This window comes from Aythya marila, assembly GCF_965140915.1.
Source record: "Aythya marila genome assembly, chromosome: 2".
Lineage (NCBI taxonomy): Eukaryota > Metazoa > Chordata > Aves > Anseriformes > Anatidae > Aythya > Aythya marila.
In genome coordinates this window covers 119178916-119198998 of record NC_139043.1, presented here as the reverse complement: position 1 = coordinate 119198998, position 20083 = coordinate 119178916, and the positions used below count along the sequence as shown (strand labels likewise).

General features: G+C 38.8%; 1 protein-coding gene across 1 annotated transcript in view; it reads right to left on the bottom strand.

Annotated features, from left to right (window-relative positions):
- CLVS1 (clavesin 1) overlaps window positions 1-15873 on the bottom strand; it is a gene marked incomplete at its 5' end in the record, with an annotated part of 95640 nt that extends 79767 nt beyond the window's left edge. Inside the window, 2 exon segments of the mRNA XM_082754824.1 lie at window positions 15421-15818; window positions 15820-15873. Coding sequence (XP_082610950.1) covers window positions 15421-15818; window positions 15820-15873 — 452 coding nt within the window.
- Window positions 15874-20083: the final 4210 nt, after the last annotated feature.

Below are 20083 nucleotides of genomic sequence, written 5' to 3'. Positions count from 1 at the left end.
AATGATTTGCTCTTCTGCTTGTATTGTTTTTCATTGTGAAGATTTATTTTTTTCACTTCTAATAAGAATTCTCACATACTCAATACAGGGAATTACTGAAGATATTTGGCTAAGGCACTTCTTTACTCAGTTATATATATAATTACTCATACAGAAACATATGTAACAAGTAGAGAAAATAAATGATTATATATTTTTTGTGATTTTGAACTCAATTCACATTGACACCCTGCCAGACTTCACTTTGGTATTTGTAGGAGGCCAGCACTAGAACCAGGTAGCTAGAACAACCAGGATCTTTATTCCAAGTTCAAACAGTAATGATAACTGAAATAAAGACACAGACATCATCACAGCAAGTCTAGTACTATGGCCTTGAGGAAAAAGCCAGAAGGAAAATTTTGGTGTTAGAGGTAAATGTGGAAGTCTTGAACAAATAAATCATCCCATGTTCTATACTTCCTTTTGTTTTCTGAAAAACAGTTGCATAGAGTACAAGCTTGTTTACAAAGAAACACCTGATTTTTCCATCTATTTCTTCTGATTAAAATCAAACTAAAAAACAATCCACAACAACAAAATAAACCTTTATAAAAATAGATAGTCACATTTAATCTTCCTTAAGATCTAACAGATTCTAATCTTGATGTTAAGAAAGTCAGATCTGAGTGTTGCTATTAACATATTCTGTTTACTGGAATAGCATCTTGAAACGATGCATCTTTATTATTATTATTATTATCATTATTATTATTATTATTTAATGAATGAAGCCTGCTCTTCAGGAGATGGTACTGTAGATATTTGCACCATAACAGATAATTAGAAAATTTAATATATTGGAGCTGCAATTTAGTATTATGACAAAATTGCGGGGTTTTTTAATACTACATTAAGTGTCCTTTTTTTATTGTCTCTCAGTTTACATTGTATTGAAAGGGGGAAATTAAACAGGGAGGATTCATTTGTGTAGATCTAATCACAGTCTGTAATACATTTATTACAGCAGCAGAATTCATCTACTTAAAAGCATTTGTAATACATACTTCTCTTTAGCCAATCCTTTGGCTTGACAAAAATGTAAGTAAAAAGACCTTACAGCAATTTCAGAGACAAATTACAAATGATCTAGTCTTTGCAAAATTAATCCTAATATGCTGCAGTTGGTGTCATTCTGAAAAAAAAAAAAAAAAAAAAAAAAAACAAGAAAAAAAACAAAAACCATCAACAAGAAAACACATATACAAAAAGCAGACTGCTTCCAGCCTGAGTTTAGTTTTAACTCCTACCCTGATCTGCCAAAACTCTTCATCATTCCATAACCTTGCATTCTGTTGCATACCTTGTATATCCACCAAAGCTGATGTTTTGCAATGTTAGTGTTACCCACGTTGCTTAAAAGTCAAGTAAATGTGTTCATTTCATTGCTGCATGAGGATTATATTAAGCCATAAGATACTTAAGCGAATATTTAATGTAGAGAACAAGAGTCCTATTGCTGGATTTTGTCTCCATAGTTGAATTAATTGGGGCTAGTCACATCCATCACTGAATCAGGTGTTATAAAAATTGTTTTTCTTTGTCTTCTTGCTCTTTGGAAATGCATGGACCCTTTAATATATATGCTTTTGGAAAAATAAAAAATAATTTAAAAATATAGACCAGTTCCCTGGCTTCAGCCATGCATTCTTCTATCTCTGTTTCATGAAAGTTAAAGTCAGAGTTTAAGTTCACCTGTTCTGATTGGGTTGTTAGACACTGGAACAGGCTGCCCAGGGAAGTGGTGGAGTCACCATCCCTGGAAGTCTTTAAAAGACGTTTAGATGTAGAGCTTAGGGATATGGTTTAGTGGGGATTGTTAGCGTTAGGTCAGAGGTTGGACTCGATGATCTTGAGGTCTCTTCCAACCTAGAAATTCTGTGATTCTGTGATCTAGTCATGAGCACAAGTTTTATGGAGGGCACTACAACATTACTGAAGATATGTTTTAGGCCATTTTTCATTTCAGAAAAAAAGAAACTGTATGACATGTGCAGTACTGGAAGAACAAGGCACGGTGAGCCCTTGTGTAAGCAGGGCATTGATGAAAGCCTTCTTCCCCTCTGCCTGGCCACAGCACTTCATTTCTGCACTCTCATGCTCCCTTGTACCCTGCCAAAGTCTCTCCTTGGAGGACAGAGCTATAAATCACGCCTGCTTTGTGTACTAGAAACATTTTAAGAAGGAACTGACATGAAATTCTTTTGATTTGCTCAGTTGGGTTACTTTTAACTGAAGCAAGACTTGTTTTGTCCCACAGTCCCCATAGAGAGTGCTTGGGCACTTGGTAGAACGAGCAAAATCAAGCACCTGTGATTGCAGATTTGGTCCTGAAGCCTCCAGCTTACTTCTAGTATGGTTATTTCCATTTCTCTCCTGTGTCTGACCTTGTTCAGTACCTGAGGGCCCCTGCATCAGGCCTGGAGCACACTCCTCCCCTGCTGCCTGGCAGGGCAGAGCTTATGAGGAGAGGGACCTGGAAGGAGCCTCAGTGGGACTGCTTCAACCTCAGATTCTCGCCCTTGGTTTCACCTGAGCTGTGTCACAGTGGCATCACAGCCATGTCCATGCTTGGCTGTGGACTCTCTTTGTCCTGATCCTCACCCAGAGAATCATGTTCCTTCTGACCTTATCTCTGACCCATCCCCACAGCCCTGCCAGGCCATCTCAAGCCATGTCTGACTTCAGTTCCCCTCACCAGATCCAATCCTGACTCTCAACCATGGGCCCAAGTCCCAGTCTCATCTTGGGGATGCCCTGGGTCCTCCACTGCCCAGCTTCTGGCTGTGGTGGTGGCACAGGATGGCCTGCCAGGTCCTGTCCTGATCCCTGGGGGGACCCCACTGTTCCCAGCCCTCAGGGAACCCCACCCTCTTGGCACATTCTTCTTTATTTATGGAAGGAGGTCAGTGCTGCTTTTCTCTTCTCCATTTTGATTTTCGAGGGACCCAACAGGAAAAAACAAAAAAATCATTAAAAAAAAAAATCATGTGCGAGATTGATTTGGCTGCTGGTGAGCACAAACTGACCAGCACTAGTGCAATGTGCTTTTAAACACATCATGCAATAAGCAGTCACCCAGCTCAACAGCCATGGTCCGGATTGACTGAGCTTTAATGCAGCTGCATTTAAAGTCTGTGCATGTAACTGCCTACATTTTATTACATCTGGCAATTGTCTGTAGGCTACCTTCCTGCGTTATATGTTAATACAGCCTTTGCTATTCAAAGCCTGTCTCCCTCTGGCTCTAGTACAGTTGAATGAGTCAGCACAATAAAATCCTTAAAGTTCAAACCCACTCTATTTGGACAGTATTTTTGGTGCATTAGGTCCAAAATTATTCAAGAAGCATATTTAGGAAGATATTTAAGAACTTAGAGACTAGACACTCAGCTCAGCTGTGCCAGAACCATCCCCCAGTATAGTTCACAGTTAAGATGAAGGAAGGTCTACAGTAATTAAATTTCCTTGTCTGTAGGGATGCAGCTGCTGATCAGCAGGGCCAACAAGAGCTCTGAAGGCTCCCCTTGTGCTGTTCTCCAACCAGTCGATGTGGCTGGAGCATTTCCTCCATGAACATGTAGCCAGCACTATGGCTGCACTGCGAAGTTTCACACAACAGCCAAACTCAGTTCGTAAGAAATGCTCTCCCATGGAAAGTCACGATAACTCCAAAAGTAAGACAGACATATGAAAGTCCCTTTCTCACTCACCTCATCTGCATACTCCTCCTGACAGAGTACTTGCTCTCTGATACATTCCTTAATTCTTACAACTTCTTTTATTGGGGTCATGTCACAAAACTCCTATTGAAGACTATTTCCACATGAGCTACCTACCTAAAGAGTCTGTAATTTGCCACATCACAGCACAGAAACCTTTACACAAAAGTACAATGCCTCCATTATTTAGAGGTTTCAAACAGGTTCTAATCCAGCTGCAACAGACCTTGGAGACAACTGGAGCTTTGTGACCATTATTCCCCTTAGCATACAGTGAGTGAGAGGCACAGCTCCAGCATAGGATACAATGACACTGGAACATCATTAAACACCAGAAACATCAAATTTCATATACAATTGAGCCATAAAACACCCAGCATGTATTCAGAATCCCAGAAGAGAAAATTGCTTTTACACAACTTCTTTTATATACAAGATAGACTGTTGGACTTTTAGATACTAGAGCTTACTGATATTATCTTTATGTTCGTACACTGCAAGATAGCTCAAAGCATCTTCAGAGTTTACGCTCTTCAGAGGCTTTTTCCTAAAATAAATTAAACCTAGAAATAGGTTCTAAAAAGTGGGCTGACAGCATCTCATATATGTCCTGCATTGTGTCACCATTAGTAGTCTTGTTTTGACTCTGACCTAGAGTAAAAAATCCAGTGATGAGAAGTCCACAGTCTGACTCACTTAGACATTCAGGTACTGAATGTTTTTAATCTTCAATGTTTAACTATTTTAATCATTGCAAAATGTTTCCTAATTTTCAGATATCTAATTCTGGTTTTCTGAAGAGTACCTAATTTGTTTTTGTTCTGTATTCCAATTCCCAAGGAAATACGCAATAACTTGTCACTACCACCTTTTATTAAGGTAAACTTTTATTTATATAGGAAGATTCTTATCCCATTTCTTCTCATTGTCTTCAGCTTTTCTGATATTGTCCTTTTTTTCCAGACTTGTTGCTTTACTACTTATTTCCTGACTTATCTCTGATTTGCCTGTGGTTCTAGTACTTAGGCTACAGGTCAGTCAAGGTGAGGAAAGGTGAATATCTGCTGGTGTCCTGCAGTCAATCAACATTCCTAGTAAAACAGTTTGGAGACACTGCTTCCTCAATGGTATTACCTTACTGCATTATTCCATTTGTAGCCCATAATTTACCCCCAAATCCTTTTGTACACAGCCAGTATTTTTTCCATTAATCAACCATGAATATTTTATTTAACTTACCAGGAGATAAGAAAGTCCCAGTAGAGCCATATGTGTCAGCCACAACTAAACCACTAATAACAGGTATGTCTAGTGTCTCAGAAGGCTTGTTGTCCTTTAATACGGAGTCTGGATCTCATATGCCTTTTTTTTTTTTTTTTAATAAAAAAAAAAAAAAAGTAAATCCCCAAATGTTCATGAATCACTTTAAAATGAAACATACAAAATGTTCTCTGAAAGGAAGTGAATGTACATGTGCCTGTGTATGCACTTCAGCAGACAATAATAAGAAGATGCTGGAAAAAGGAGAAACATCCATTGGCAGCTGCACTACACGCAGACTGCCACTTTCCCCAGACTTGCAAAGCTCTTTTATTAAAACAGAACTGAAAGCTTTATCAGAGTGAAACTGAATTTAGACTGCAGTAGCTAGCTAAAAGTGGCTTACATGTAAATGAGAACCTAACAAATGGAATGATTTCCTACCATCTCTCCCTAGGTCAGAGTTTATTCCTCCTCCTTTTTTACTGCAGTTTTCAAATGAATTTTCCAGTGCATTTGGAGGCAGGATTTTTCAGCATCCTTTTTCTCATTCAATACAAATCACATTTCTCCTTTTATACTTACACAACAGAGGGATAGGATTATCCCTGGGAAAACAAAGCAATGCAGTCTCATTCAGAAACCTTGCAAAGCGAGAACAGCTTAGAGGATCACAGGTCCAAGATAATAGGGGAGGATAAGGGTGCCTTAGATAAGGTTATAGTATTCTGGTGTGGACTTTTGCGGTCTGAAATACTTATAAATAAGCAATGCACTGTATTAACATTTACCTCAGCACTGAAGGAGTTAGGGCACCACATGTATCCGTAGATTGATCTGTGTGTATTTAATGTACATGCTAGGATCACTGGCCAAGTTAGTAGTCACCCAGGTTGGGTGTCCAAGAACCTCAATGAATTAGACAGCACCTCAGCCATGCTCAGACAACATCCCTGGATAACGAGGGGGGCATGTATGAGGGGGTGCGGGCCCTCAAGGTGGGGGCAGTTGAGTCAACCTGACTGCTCCTGCTTCTGTTCTTCTGCACTCCTGGGTTACTGAAGCTTGCTCTGATGTCCCTCCACCTACTGCTCAGCTATGCTTCTCACTTTAGACAACTGCGTATTGAATTTGCTGTGGAAAGAAGCTAGAATGGAGAAAACAGTTAAAGGACTAGCACTGGCAAGGCAGCACATGCTTCTTGTCACACCATGTAGGTAGCATTATGTTCATTCATTTTTATTTTTATTTTTTTTTCTTTTTCACCTTTATTACTTCATTCATATCTAAATGTGTAGTGGGCTTATGTGGCAAGGTTTTGGTAGCAGGAGGCCATAGGGGTGATTTCTGTGAGAAGAACCTATAAGGTGCCCCTTATTAGTCAGATAAGGGCCCCACTGCTGGCCAGAGATGAGCCAATAAGCAATGTTTTTTGTGCCTCTGGGAAAGCCGGTTTAACAAAGGGAAAAAATCTGCTGCACACAGCAGCTGGGAGATTGAGGAGTGAGAAGCAGCCCCCAAGGTCAGTGCAGCCGGAGGGCAGGAGGTGCTCCAGGCGGGCAGCAGCATTTCCCCTGTGGCCTGTGGAGAGGCCCCTGGTGAATCAGGCTGTCCCCCTGCAGCCCATGGGTCCCACATGGAGCAGATCTCCATGGTGCACCCCGGTGGAGCAGGTGGATGTGTGCTGGTGGAGGCTGAGGCCCATGGAGAGCCCCCACAGGAGCAGGCCCCGGGCCGGGCCGGAGCTGCAGCCCTTTGGAGAGGAGCCCACTCAGGAGCAGGGGGTCTCCTCAGAGAATTAATTTCCTCTATTGACATGGTATAAATCCAGAGAAGCTGAAATTATGGCTTTGTGGAAGGGAACACGGGGCTGTCTATGGGAAGGATCAAGGAAGGTGTGAGAATGGCTTATAACTGGAACTCAGTGAAGAAAACCATAGTGGTCTAAAAAGGTTAAAAAAGTCTTGAGCTTCCTGCTTCATTTATTTGTTTGTTTGTTTTGTCCTGTTTTGTTTCAACTGTGTGTCTTGTACATAAAAGCATGAGAATTTTTCTGTTAGATCAGATGAACGGTCCCTCTGGCCCCTGATCTTCATCATGGCAGTGGCCAGCAGCAGGTCCCTGACAAGGGGTTTGACACACTTTTCAGGCTGGCAAGGTTAAAATAGAAAAGGTATTGATTTGCCTTTTACAAGAAAATACTACTTCTTATGTATATTGATGTCTTAACTTCAAAAATATGGTATTCCTTTCACTTGTCATCACTGAATTTCTTCCAAGGACATTAAGGAAGTATTTTTCATTGCATGCTTGACTCCTATTTCATAAAATCAAATTAATGTTAAATTCAGAGAAAAACATTTAAAATAAATGGCCTGATTTAGGATGATATATAAATCGATAGCTTAGAATTTTAGTTTCAATCAAATCCTAAATTTCAGTCCTCTGAAGATGTATTATGGGATATTACATATATAATCCACATCCACTTTTTCAGATAGATTGTTATTGATCTGTATAACAACATAACATTACTTGCTGCTGTGATTTAAACCACATATATGAAAGACAACTGGCACCACATATGTTAATGAATACACAGACACACCATACACTGCGTGTATGCAACAGAAAAGTGATAACACCTTTCCAGAAGGAAAAAGAAAATCCAGTAAAGATATTTGCATTTTACATTTCCCTTAAAAATGAGTCTTTGCTGCTGCAAGGTTGCTCAGCATGAGCAGAAAATAGGCAGTTACATAGAAAACTGCCAGCAGGAGGGTAACCAGCAGACTTTGCCCTCTGTCCCCTGCTACAAATGGACCCTCCAGGACATTTCCAGAGCTGAGATTATCATATTCTGGGAGCAAGGGACAGTTGCTTTTTACTGCCTCTGTGGTTGCTGCACTTATTAAAAACAGCAACTGTGAGACCGCATGCAGAATTTAAGACAAGACTTTCCTCTTCCTCAAGGAGTGATTTCATTTTCTTCCATTTTCTTCTATATAGGGATCATGTCTCCTGTCTTGGCATATTATACTGCTCCACCTTTTTTGTTAGCTTACCCATGTCAAAAGAGCCAAAATATCTGACACTGAAAATCTCTAACAATTACAATTTTAAACTAATGTGTTTGAATAGTTTTAATCTGCCATCCTTCCCCCAAGCTTTCACCTTTCTCTAATCTGTTAGATTTTGAGGTGCCTGTGGCAGACAAGCATTTGTACCACTTCTTTCATGACATTATCAAGAGCATCCCAGGGGTGCATGTTCAGAGCACTCTTAACAGTGCAGCTGTGGGACCTGACATCTTTCTTATCCTCCCAAGGCAGACAAACACCCAGAAACAGAGCAACTTTGGTAGCGGGGAGGTTTTACCACCATGTGCTGTTCAGCCATTTCATTGAGCTCAGCACACCCTACACCACGCCCATGCACATCCTGTCCAAATTCATGTTGTCCACTGTAATTTCTCCCAGACCACACAAAGCCTGCTAACAGCTGCAGTTCCCAAGCATCCTCTGGGGCTGCTTTCAAGCTACTGGAAGTGGAGGATGCTTGACACCTACAAGAGAGTGGTGAAAAAAGCAAGTATTTTTATGTAAAATGCAATTGACAGAGAGGCTCTGAGTTCAGAATAAAGAATCTAAAATAAATTGTGGTCTGGGGAAAATATATATCAAAGATCATTAGAATTTAAAATTTTTAAATGTACTTAAGGATTCCAGCTTGATATCTCCACTTGTCTCTGATGCTTCTACTGTATGTTATCTATTAAATAGTTAGTCAGAGAGTTCCTTTTTTTTTTTTTTTTCCTCCCTTGACTCTTGGCAGTCTGTTCCTGCTGCAATGCATGAATTTGCCTTAACTCATTTTAATTAGGTTGACAAGTTAGAAACTCATCAGGATATCAGATATTTAGAAGATAGGATTTAGGAAAAGCTCTGACAAAAAGTATTCCAATCGCTTCTTATGATGTCTCACCTCAAAAAACTCCTATTTATAAGAGCATTTGTGGATACCAGTTGTTCTCAAGGTTCAAAGGCACAAAGAACCACATGGGACGTCATATTGTTTGGCTTTGTACTATTCTGTTGATACAGCCATGTTATAATGTTCTTTTGCCGAACCAAGCTGTAAGGATGACAAATAAAGCCCACAGAGGAGCATGGGCCATTTTCTAGGGGCAATGTACCCCTTCCTAGCACAACATTATACAGTTTCTCTTTTCTGCCACCTAGACATAAGCCCTCACACAAAATTTTGGTCTTTTTAGACAATCTGGGAAGGAAAGGGTGTGCATGTATATGCATGTGTGTGTGTGTGTGCATGTTTCTCTGCATGTATTTTTCTTAATCATCTGTCTTCTCTGGTTCATAAAGCTTGGGGATTGAGTTTGGTTTCTTTTCTCCATAGGAGGGAGGTGGCACAGAGCCACTTTCAAGTTTGCCCTTCATTTCCCTTTGTTATCCTGCAGGCCAGCTCCAGCAATTGTCTGTCTCACCCACTGGCACTATCCTTCACAGCTCTTCACTCAGTCCTCATCCCTGTACCATTCATTCACCTTCTCTTCCCTCTCAATATGTGTTTGATTGCCCTACTCCTCACCCCTCCTCCCCATTGATTTTTTTTTTCCTTTCAGTCAGGATTGTCTTGTTCTTCAACATATGCCTCATAACTTTCCCAGCTGTTGTTGTTCTTCCTCTTTTTCAGACATTTTCTCTCTCTTCTTTGATTCCCTTTCCAGCTCTGTCCAGGACTGTCATTTGTGTATGTCATCCTTCTGTCATTCATACAGACTACAGCCGCCTTCCCAAACCTGGCTCCCACAATAAACTGTACTAACTGAATTAAGTTGCCACCTCCAAGCAAATTAAAACATTTTAGGACAGAGCTTATTTCTCCTCTTCTTTGTCCAACATTTAATTTGCACATCTGTTACTCCTTGAAATGAGCATTCTGCATATGCTACACTTTCTCTGCTACCCTGAAGTCTGCTACCATTTCAAACAAGCTCAGTAATGTAGCAATGTAACATGAAATATTTTTAATATATTGTATCTCCCAAATATTTCTAATACATTGCATCTCCCAACACAGAAGCAGTATCTCCTAACTAAATACAAAGACTTGCTGTGTAAAAATCATTCTGATATTAGGGCTAGTCATATTTCAGCAGTAATCTCTCATAATAAACAGCTATGAGGCTGAGTTATTGCCAGAGTTTACTTGTGACTGTAAATCAGTCTCAACAGATGTTTATTCCTTCATATTCTATTAAGTACCTGAGATTATCCTTGAAATATGTTGGAATAATCAGTATCTGAGATATATTCATTCATACCAAAAGGATCTGCTGATGATAACATCATTGTAACTACACCATTTATTAGCATTCTCAGCAAGGAGGTGATTTTTTCTATCACAATCCTTTAAAATATTTACAGCTGTTGGTTTACCACTATGTCAGAGCATTTCCTTGCCTTTTAGCCTAACTCAATACACTTTCCTACAGAATGGTAAGTATCTGGCATTTGGGACTGCTTGGTTAATAAAAGAGAATTTATAGCTAGCAGCTGACTCGGGAATGCACGCTGTAAACAGAGAAGCAGTTTTCCCCTCTGACTTTCTTACAGAATTTTTGGAGATATTTGACAGTATCTAACACTTGACAGTCCAGTTATGAATAAAGAAATTAATTACCATTTTGCCATAAAAGACAGTGGGCAACCTTCTGGCCCTGCACCCCAAGGTCCTATTTGCAGAGGGTCGGTATGCAACCCATGTGTCATGAATGGAGAGAGTCCTTGTGCTCGCTCTCTACATAGAAATAAATTGTACTCTGGCTGAACGACCTTGAAGGAAATATCTTTACTTGGAAGATTAATGAACTCCTCCTGAATTACTTGTTCACCCAAAGCCCCCATCTCCCAGGTGTACTAGCCAAGTGAGACAGTAGCAGACCTAGGAACAGCTGTGGTAGCTAGTGAAGGGCTTCCTTAAGGTAACAGCAGAAAATACACTTTTATCTGGCTTTTTTAAAATGTTCGGTTTCACTCAAGGTGCATCAGAGGAGTGAGGGCTTAGGTTTGGTGAGACTGATGGAATGATAAACTGTGAGAATGATTGTTTGTAATCTAGAGCATCACATCACACACTTGTTTATGTGAAATCCTGGTTCATATCTCATCAAAACTGTCTGTTTGTACATTTGTTTCACAAACTGATTTTTTCATAATGCAAATTAGTTCATCAAAAAGATTCTGTCAAGGTTGGTTTGACATACTTACCTGTCATTCATACACTGTGATAGTCAGTTGCAAATAGGTTGCTCTGTAAGTTGTGGTAATGTCATGACTTTGTGGGTTTGGGGTGAGTTTACTTCTTATAGTTGGATTATTCTGCGCCCCTGGCCTATGTGAATGGTGGCACTCCCCTGCATGGATTCACTCATGCACAGTAATACATGTCAATATCTTTTCTCTCCCTCAATGTGAAACTAACCTGAACTTTCTTCTTTATCCATCTGCTCATCTTCACCTATTCAATACCACTGAAGTCTTCCATTCTGTATCATATTTGATTAATTTTAATGAATAGATTCAGAAGCTACTATATTGGAATAAAAGAGAAAATGTAGACATTATCTTTAAGAAAACTGTCTAAAAATAGAACAAAACTATATCGAAACAGAACATGCTAAATGAATGAAAACCTGGCACAATAGTAAATTTCAGGTAGTGATCTGTGGGTACAAATTATCATTCCTTGTGTTTTTTTCCTAGTCATCAAGGAGGTTTTGGTCAAAACAATAATCACTATCTTTTTCAATGATATGGAAGCAAAAAATAAAGTTCTTGCCAGTAAACTTTGCAGATATCACAGAAACCATGCAATGATAATTGATGAGGAGGACAGGTTTAGCTCTACAGAAGAGCGTGAATCACATGCTAGACTCTGCCCCCGTTATAGATGAGAATGTATGACACATTTACCAGTGGTGTTTGTATTTTGGGAAGCAGTAACTTGGAAGCAGATCTGAGCTGAACATGAGCTCAAAATATGACAGAATAGCTAAGAAAACAGTGGCAATCTTGTACCTAAAAGAAGGGAATTACTAAAGAGAAATGTGAGATGGTGCTAACACATGATGTTTTCTTAGTGAAAGTTTATAATCATTTAATCTGTCAGCACATTGACAACATTAAAATGATAGGAAAGGACCAGAAAAGAATGATGCAAAGTATTAGCAATCTAGAAAATATTCCTAATTCTGAGAGTAAATAAATTCCATCTATTTAAGCTTTGGTAATATATAACAAATATATTGCAAAATGTTAAGTTAGGTTGTAATTTGCAGTACATTGTTGTGTTGACTGCCCACAAATATTTTCTTACCTTGTGGATAATACAATGGTAGTTTTGCCCTGAAGGAAAAGGAGGTTAGCTGTTTTACATTCAGCATGGTCAAAAGTGAATGTGAGGACCACTGCTGTAGAGTAGCTAATGTACTAATTTGTTGCCTGAGAGTAACTTCCCTACATTGCAGCATCCTCAGTGAATTCAAAAGTAGGTTAAAAGATTAGATGGTTAGGACACAAAAATGGAAACATGGGAAGCTGACATATTTTTGTGGTCTCCTCATATTAACAACATCTGGTAGCTAGAAGCTAAAGCTAGAAACATTGATACTGGAAACTAAAAGCTAGTTTCCTAAAGATATTAGATCTATCAATTGCATTCTTGAAGCTAAAAATAGAGTGTTTCTAAAAGCTCATGCAAAGGTTTTGTCTTTGATAGAGGAAATCTCTTAAAAATATTTTGAATCTGGTTTATCCAAGCAGTGACATTACACAAATAATGACATTTCCTTTTAAAAAATCAATAAATTTGTAAGAAATGCCTGCCTAGCATATGGTCTATATACCCACCATATTCCCAGGGATATAAATGATATAAATCTCTGGGCTGAAAATCAGTTTATGGATTCAAGCAATGCTGATATTAAAGTTTTTTGTTGTTGTTGTTGTTGTTGTTCTGTTTTGCTTTGTTTTTGTTTAATTAGCGTTTCTTTATGAATCATCCTTTTTAAATTATGCATTAATAATAAAGAAAGAGATGTCACAGCCAGTTGGAAATGAGAATAAAGTTAGGAAAAGCATGCTGAAGGCTGAGCTCTTACTCTTGCTTGTCAGCATCATAACATCAGATGAGTTGGTTGCACTAGTGTTCAGGTAAAATCTAAACTTGTCATAAACATCTTGTCATCACTGTAGACATATCCATAGAAAAGTTGTCCAAGAAACATGTGTGTTAGATATAAACAATAGCCCTTTTTACTTTTACTTTTTGAAACAAATATGCACGTGCATTTTTTCTGTCCAATAATGTGTTTTTCTGCTGCTTAATAGGATATCATGCTCATCATTTCAGGTTCCTTAACATCTTTTACTCTTATTGATGTCTTTAGGCAGTAAAGAAGGAGCAGATCATACATCTGCGTTCTTAGAGACCAAATCCTGTTCCTAATTCATACCCAAAGCACTCCTTTCCCAGACCTCAAACTCACAAGTTGCAGTGATACAAAAGCTGACAAAAATGACACTTCTTGTCATTTGAATCCAGACAAGAGTTGAATTTCAGTGGAAGAAGTGAGGTAGAATTTGCATGGGATTTTTACTCAAGAAAGTATATCCTATCATAATAGCCTTGGACTTTCTTTGTTGAAAGTTAATATTATGTTTTCAGAAACAAGGTATCTTTGGGTTTGCATACATGCACATATACATGTGGAAACATGGACTTTAAGAAAACTTGAGCCAAAATCTGGTAAGACTCAATTTTCTGTCCAAATCCCTGTGCAGGAGCCTTTGACAGAAGCATTCTCAACTTTCCCAGAGCAGGACCCGATGGACAAGGTTAATCATATGGATTAATTTTGTTGAGGGATCAGAAACCTGAAGCCAGCTCCGTATAATACCTAAATCCCTTAATACAACCAGCAGAGCCACAATGCTTCTGTCCTCTAAAGCTGATGCTTTCTATTACTTTAAAATACCTGCTTATTCATCTTTCTTTTCAGCCCAAGTGCTAAAGGAAGGGTTTTGTGGTTGGAAGAAAGCCAAGCTCACAGTTCAGAAAGTCAGGAGATAAACTACTGGCCTCATTGTACTCAGTAGGACTTTTATCACTGGCTTCAGTTCTTGATTTCACCAAATAGTTTTCTATATGCAAAGCTATATTTCTGTACATCTGTTTGCTTGATCTGTGCATGGAAAGAAAAATAGAAGCACTTCTGAACAGTTTTTGCAGGGACATTAAAGGTTAACCCAGAAAACAATAAGCATGAAAAATTACAGGCACATGTGTACTGTTCAGTAATAATTTCTGTAATGAAAATGCAAAGCTCTAATCTATTGACTCCTAAAGATGCAAGACACTGTCACGGGCAATTTTAGACTGCAGCAAGGCAAACTCCTACCTGGAAGTTGTCAGAATTTTTGATGCTCAAGACCTGAATCTGAATTTTTTTTCTTTGCTCTCATTTTTATTAAAGATCAGCAGAACACCTGGCAATCACAACAGCTGAATAAACTTCATCTTACTATGAATGCGGGGAAAATGGAATGGAATAACTTCTGACAAAGGGAACAATGTGAACATGATATTTGGATACAATCACCTTTTCTCTGTATAACTTAAAGTAGGTAGTGAAAGCTGTTTAATCATATTAACATTTAAGAATATGATTTTATAATAATTAATGGGAGATATCTTAGTTCATTCTCTGTAAATAAATGACCTGAAAAGAAAATATACCTTGCATTAATCTCCCATTTATCAAACTAACAAGCATACACTAGCTAGAGAGTGTAGAAATTATGATACAATTTGAGAAAATCTCATAACAGAGGTTATAATTCCTGCAATCATTAAAACCAAAAAGTATCTGTTTAGAATTCTAAAGATAAGATAAATATGGTCATTTCCTGCTGCACCAGAAGAGCTAAGAGAGCCACCATATGCTTCAGGACATTTGCTTTCTGTCAACCTGTTAAACTAATCTATGATATTACTGAAGCGATTATATAATAGGTATTAATGTATTTATAGCAAGCCAACACTATCTGACTAAAAAATTTCAGTATTTATAGAAACAAAACAAAACAAAATAAAAAAAACATGAACTATTTATTTGATACTATGAAATACCCTTGGATCTGAATGATGTTACATCTGATGAATGAGAGGTGATCAAGTCAGGTAAAAGTTTTAGTGAAATGGACTTATTATAAAATATTTTACTGATGGCTTTGCTTCTTTATGTATGGTCACAAATATTCATTTACAAGTTGAGTGTAAGTGTATGTAAAAAGATAAGGACACTATCTACATTTACCTACTCTGATCCCAGTTGGCTGCAAAAAGCAGAAGAATCTTCCTGCCACAGTGGTCGCGATTTTCTAGCACTCCTGGGAACCCATCAGTCAGAGCCCGTTTGATTCCTGGATCATCAGCCTTGAAGTTTTTGAACATATCCAGATTTAATTGGCGGTACTGGAAGTACTGAGCCAGCAGTCTGAAGGCTTCCGTTTGATGAAACTTCCTGGCTCGGAGAAATCTCAAGATGAAGGCGTCATCTGTACGTAAAAACCCGATGTCAGGCCTCGTGATGATCATGTCCCTGACTTGCTGGATATCCTGATGCAAAATGTCTGGGTTTTCATTCAGTTCCAGGCGGGCTTTCTCTATAGTCTCTGGACTAAGTCCAGCTTGTAAATGGGTCATCTCTGCAAAAATCTGTTTTCCAAATCCTTAACTTCAGATATTTTAGTGGAAGTGCTGATCCCATTCAACAAATGGTCTTCTGTGAGCGTGAGCCATTCAGAAGGTTTTTGCTATCATGCTGATACCTAGCAAATGAAAGTAAAGAGCTTGTCTTATTCCTGCAGAAAGAGTAACAGGCAGTTCATATGTCGTATAATCCATCCAAAGGAAAGTGTTGTTTATTCCATCAGTTTCTAAAAGAAAGAGCAAATACATAAAAGGAAGATTAAATAGGTATATAAAGATTACACAAATGTGTTTCTGAACTTTATATAACCATAAAACTGTTTTGTAGGCTTCATATGTAAGAGGATAACAGCCAAATAATTTCAGAATTTGTGCAATTAAGATAAGACAGTCACTGACAACTTGAACGTATATATTTAAGCTTTCAGAAAGGCAGTCTGATTAATTAACAATTATATATTTTAGCATCTTAGTATTAGAATACCCTTTGCAAAGTTGTTGTCTAAAAGTATGGGAGTTCCCACTTTCCATAACTTCAAGCCCAAGATGACAAAAGCAAAATTGATGATAATTGTTTCCAACACATAACAGAAGCAATATTTCAGCTTTCTAAATATGCAGATTTATACTCATCATAATAAGTCTAACAACTTCACAGAATCACAGAATTTTCACAGAATTTTCTAGGTTGGAAGAGACCTCAAGGTCATCGAGTCCAACCTCCAACCTAACGCTAACAGCCCTCCACTAAACCATATCCCTAAGCTCTACATCTAAACGTCTTTTGAAGACTTCCAAGGATGGTGACTCCACCACTTCCCTGGGCAGCCTGTTCCAATGCCTCACAACCCTTTCAGTGAAGAAGTTCTTCCTAACATCTAGCCTAAAACTCCCCTGGCTCAACTTAAACCCATTCCCCCTCGTCCTGTCACCAGGCATGTGGGAGAACAGGCCAACCCCCACCTCGCTACAGCCTCCCTTGAGGTACCTAAAAAGAGCGATAAGGTCGCCCCTGAGCCTCCTCTTCTCCAGGCTGAACAAGCCCAGCTCCCTCAGCCGCTCCTCGTAGGACTTGTTCTCCAGGCCCCTCACCAGCTTCGTCGCCCTTCTCTGCACCCGCTCAAGCACCTCGATGTCCTTCTTGTAGCGAGGGGCCCAAAACTGAACACAGTACTCGAGGTGCGGCCTCACCAGAGCTGAGTACAGGGGGACGATCACCTCCCTAGCCCTGCTGGTCACGCTGTTCCTAATACAAGCCAGGATGCCGTTGGCCTTCTGTTTGACTTGATTTTATCAGCTGTACTGTCAGCTTGTAGCTTTCCTTGAATTAGCTCCTAAGTTGTTCATAAAACTGTTTAAAAATAAAACAAAACTCCACCAACATCACTGGTGTTTTCTGCTTGGTAAAACATCACTGAAAATATTTCCCATTGAGAGTTAATTTATCTTCATGGGAAATATCCCATGAATAAAGTGTTTGATGAATCCAGTCTTACAGGGTTGTTGTTTTAGCTGCAAAGATATATATTTTACGTCAAATTCTTATTTTCAGTACCTTGTAGCTTTCTTGAATATTTAGTTCTGAATTTCATTTTCTTTTTCATTCTTGTACTTTACCTAGAATTTGTTTTTATGAGTGTTAGAAGTGATGCTTAAGCTGTTATGTATGAGCAAAACGGTACAGTGAATCTCGTACATTTCAGTGACATAATTAGCAAGAGGCTGTCATCGAAGTCTGTGTAGTTACACTTGTGTGAAATAAGATCAAGGTCTGTTCCAATGTGAAATGTGCATGAAGAAAGATCAAGATCCATCCAATTTTTCAGCCATCACAAAAACAGACAAGCAAACAAAATAAAACAAAATAAAAAACACTGCCTAACAAATTTATCTCTCTCTCTAATTTCTGAAAAAGAAAATTTGGTTGTAAAACTTAAAAGGGAATCCCCGAGTGAAAGGCATGCTTTATTTTATTTGAGGAAAGCTGTTTGGAAAGTTATGAATTATTTATAGAACAAACACTGTTTCACTCTGCTGCTCTCCTAGATTCAGTGTTCTCATATCAAACCAAGGGGACAGCAGCAGCCAGAGCATTTCCTAGATGGGAGTGCTCAAACTTACACTGCAGGATGTGGAAGTTAATCAGCACAAGGGAACCTCAATTTCCCTGTTTTGTAAACTTGCATGTCATTGATACAAACTACACTTTAGATGCCACAGCTGCACCTCCAGGATAAGATCCCTAAATTTGAATATATTGTTTCTGCATATTTGCTTAAAGGACATTTGTGGTGTCAGGTAAGAGAAAAAGTCCCCAAGCTTTTCATTCAACAGCAACATGCAGTTGACTTCCCTGTGGGTGGGTTTGCTCAAAGGGACTTTGCTAAGCAGCCTCTTTCAGTATTTGCTGTGGAGTTGGAGATATGTAGAGCTACCTGCAGGGCAGAGTACCCGATGATTCAGCATCAGCCTGGGAAAACTTAGGAAAAGACAGGAAGGCTGTCTTTGCCAAGTCACTACAGAGTGTGAAAGACTCCAGAAAAACATGCCCTGAAGTCTTGAGGGGGCTGCAGGTTACTCAATTCTTAAAGAAATAAGGGTTTTATTAAAGATGGGTTACATGCATAAAAAATAATGCCTTCCTCTTGCCTTTATTAGACCAAATTAGGATAACACTGCTGGTGTCAACAGAATTCTGCTGATGTAAAATTAATGTAAGGCTTTGGAAAATCAGGCCAATAATCTGTGCTTTAAATCTCAAATTAATGGTGGCATTAGCATTTTATTGCATTAATCATGTTTTGAGTTAGAATTGCCTCCACAGAGCTAGTTAGGTGTGCTTAAGTATGACACTGTCACAGGGGGATCAGAGTGCCCAGAGACACCTGGCTGCACTCGAGGGTGCTCAGTAGAGGAGGGGTGGAAGCCAGGAGCCCATCCGGGGTCTGTGTCAGCTCTGACTCATTCATTATGAATTTGAACACTTTTGGAGCTACTGTGACTTGTGGCTGTTAAATGTGACCTCAGTGTTTTCACCCATTTTGTGAGAGTTTATGGGCGTAAAAGACATCCCTTGCTCTGCTCCTTTTCAGACTCACATCTCCCCTGAGATACTTCTTCGGAAATGAGGCAAGTTTCTGAAAGGTCAACTGCGGGCTGCTCCAGAAGGAAATGGGGACAGACCAAGAAGGGAAAGTCTGTCTCTTTGGATCTCCTCATAGGGTTCCCAATCAGTTAGTGTCAAAAATTATGCTACTTATTATCATCAAATTTTCCAATTGTTTTTACCTTAGTTAAATTTATTAGCACCTTTCATCCCGAGGATGATCCCAAGGTGACAGAGCTAAGGTCCTCTCCTGTCAGACTTTGTTGCCAAAAAGCAATTTACAAATATTTACTTTAACAAAATAAACATTCTAAAATGCATGTCAGAGTTTTCTGGTGGTGAGTTGAACTACAGGGATGGGATACAGAATCTATAGATTATTCTAATTATCAGCTGGAGCAACCTTTTCACTAAAATGCTTTACTGGCATAATGTTATATATTTCAAAGTAATCCAAAATGTCTATGAGCAGTATTGTCACTGTCTGAATCATAACACAAATCATGAGGTTAGTAATCCTGTCTAGCACCATCGACTTCAAGGAATTTGATTTATATCTGTGGATGACTTAGTTCTCCCCCTGTTTACCTTGACAATAAATTTAATGCTCCATAGCTACCCAGTTTAATTGTCACTGTGCTTTCTCAAATGGTGCTGATTTATCCTGATTCCCAAAGGTATCGCAGAAGCACCTTCTCCATTTTCATCTCCTCCCACACATGGCAGTTTCTCCTCGTCTGGTGTTGTGTATAACTCTAATCCATCTGCCAGTTTTTCAGGTGTTTACATCTTTGTTCTGCATTTTTTTTCCAAATGAAGATGCTGGTCTTTTTTTTATTATTATTATATATTTTTTTTCAATTTTGCTACATGTTGGCACACTAGACTCTTTGTTATAGTCTCAACAGCTGCTTTTCTGTGTTGTGACTCTTTGTTCCCAAGGGACTATTTGCTCTCCTAATGTCTTTTCACAGCCATTTACAATAAATCATCCCTTCAAAGGAACAAACCCAAGCTTTAAACAAGAAAAAATAATTAACAGAGGTATGAAACACAATTTATTAATACAGTAAAAAAGGGGAAAATTTTGACCAGAATTGTGGTGTCATATATGATTACAGCTTATTCATATTATTTTTTGTCACAAGACAATGACAAGGGA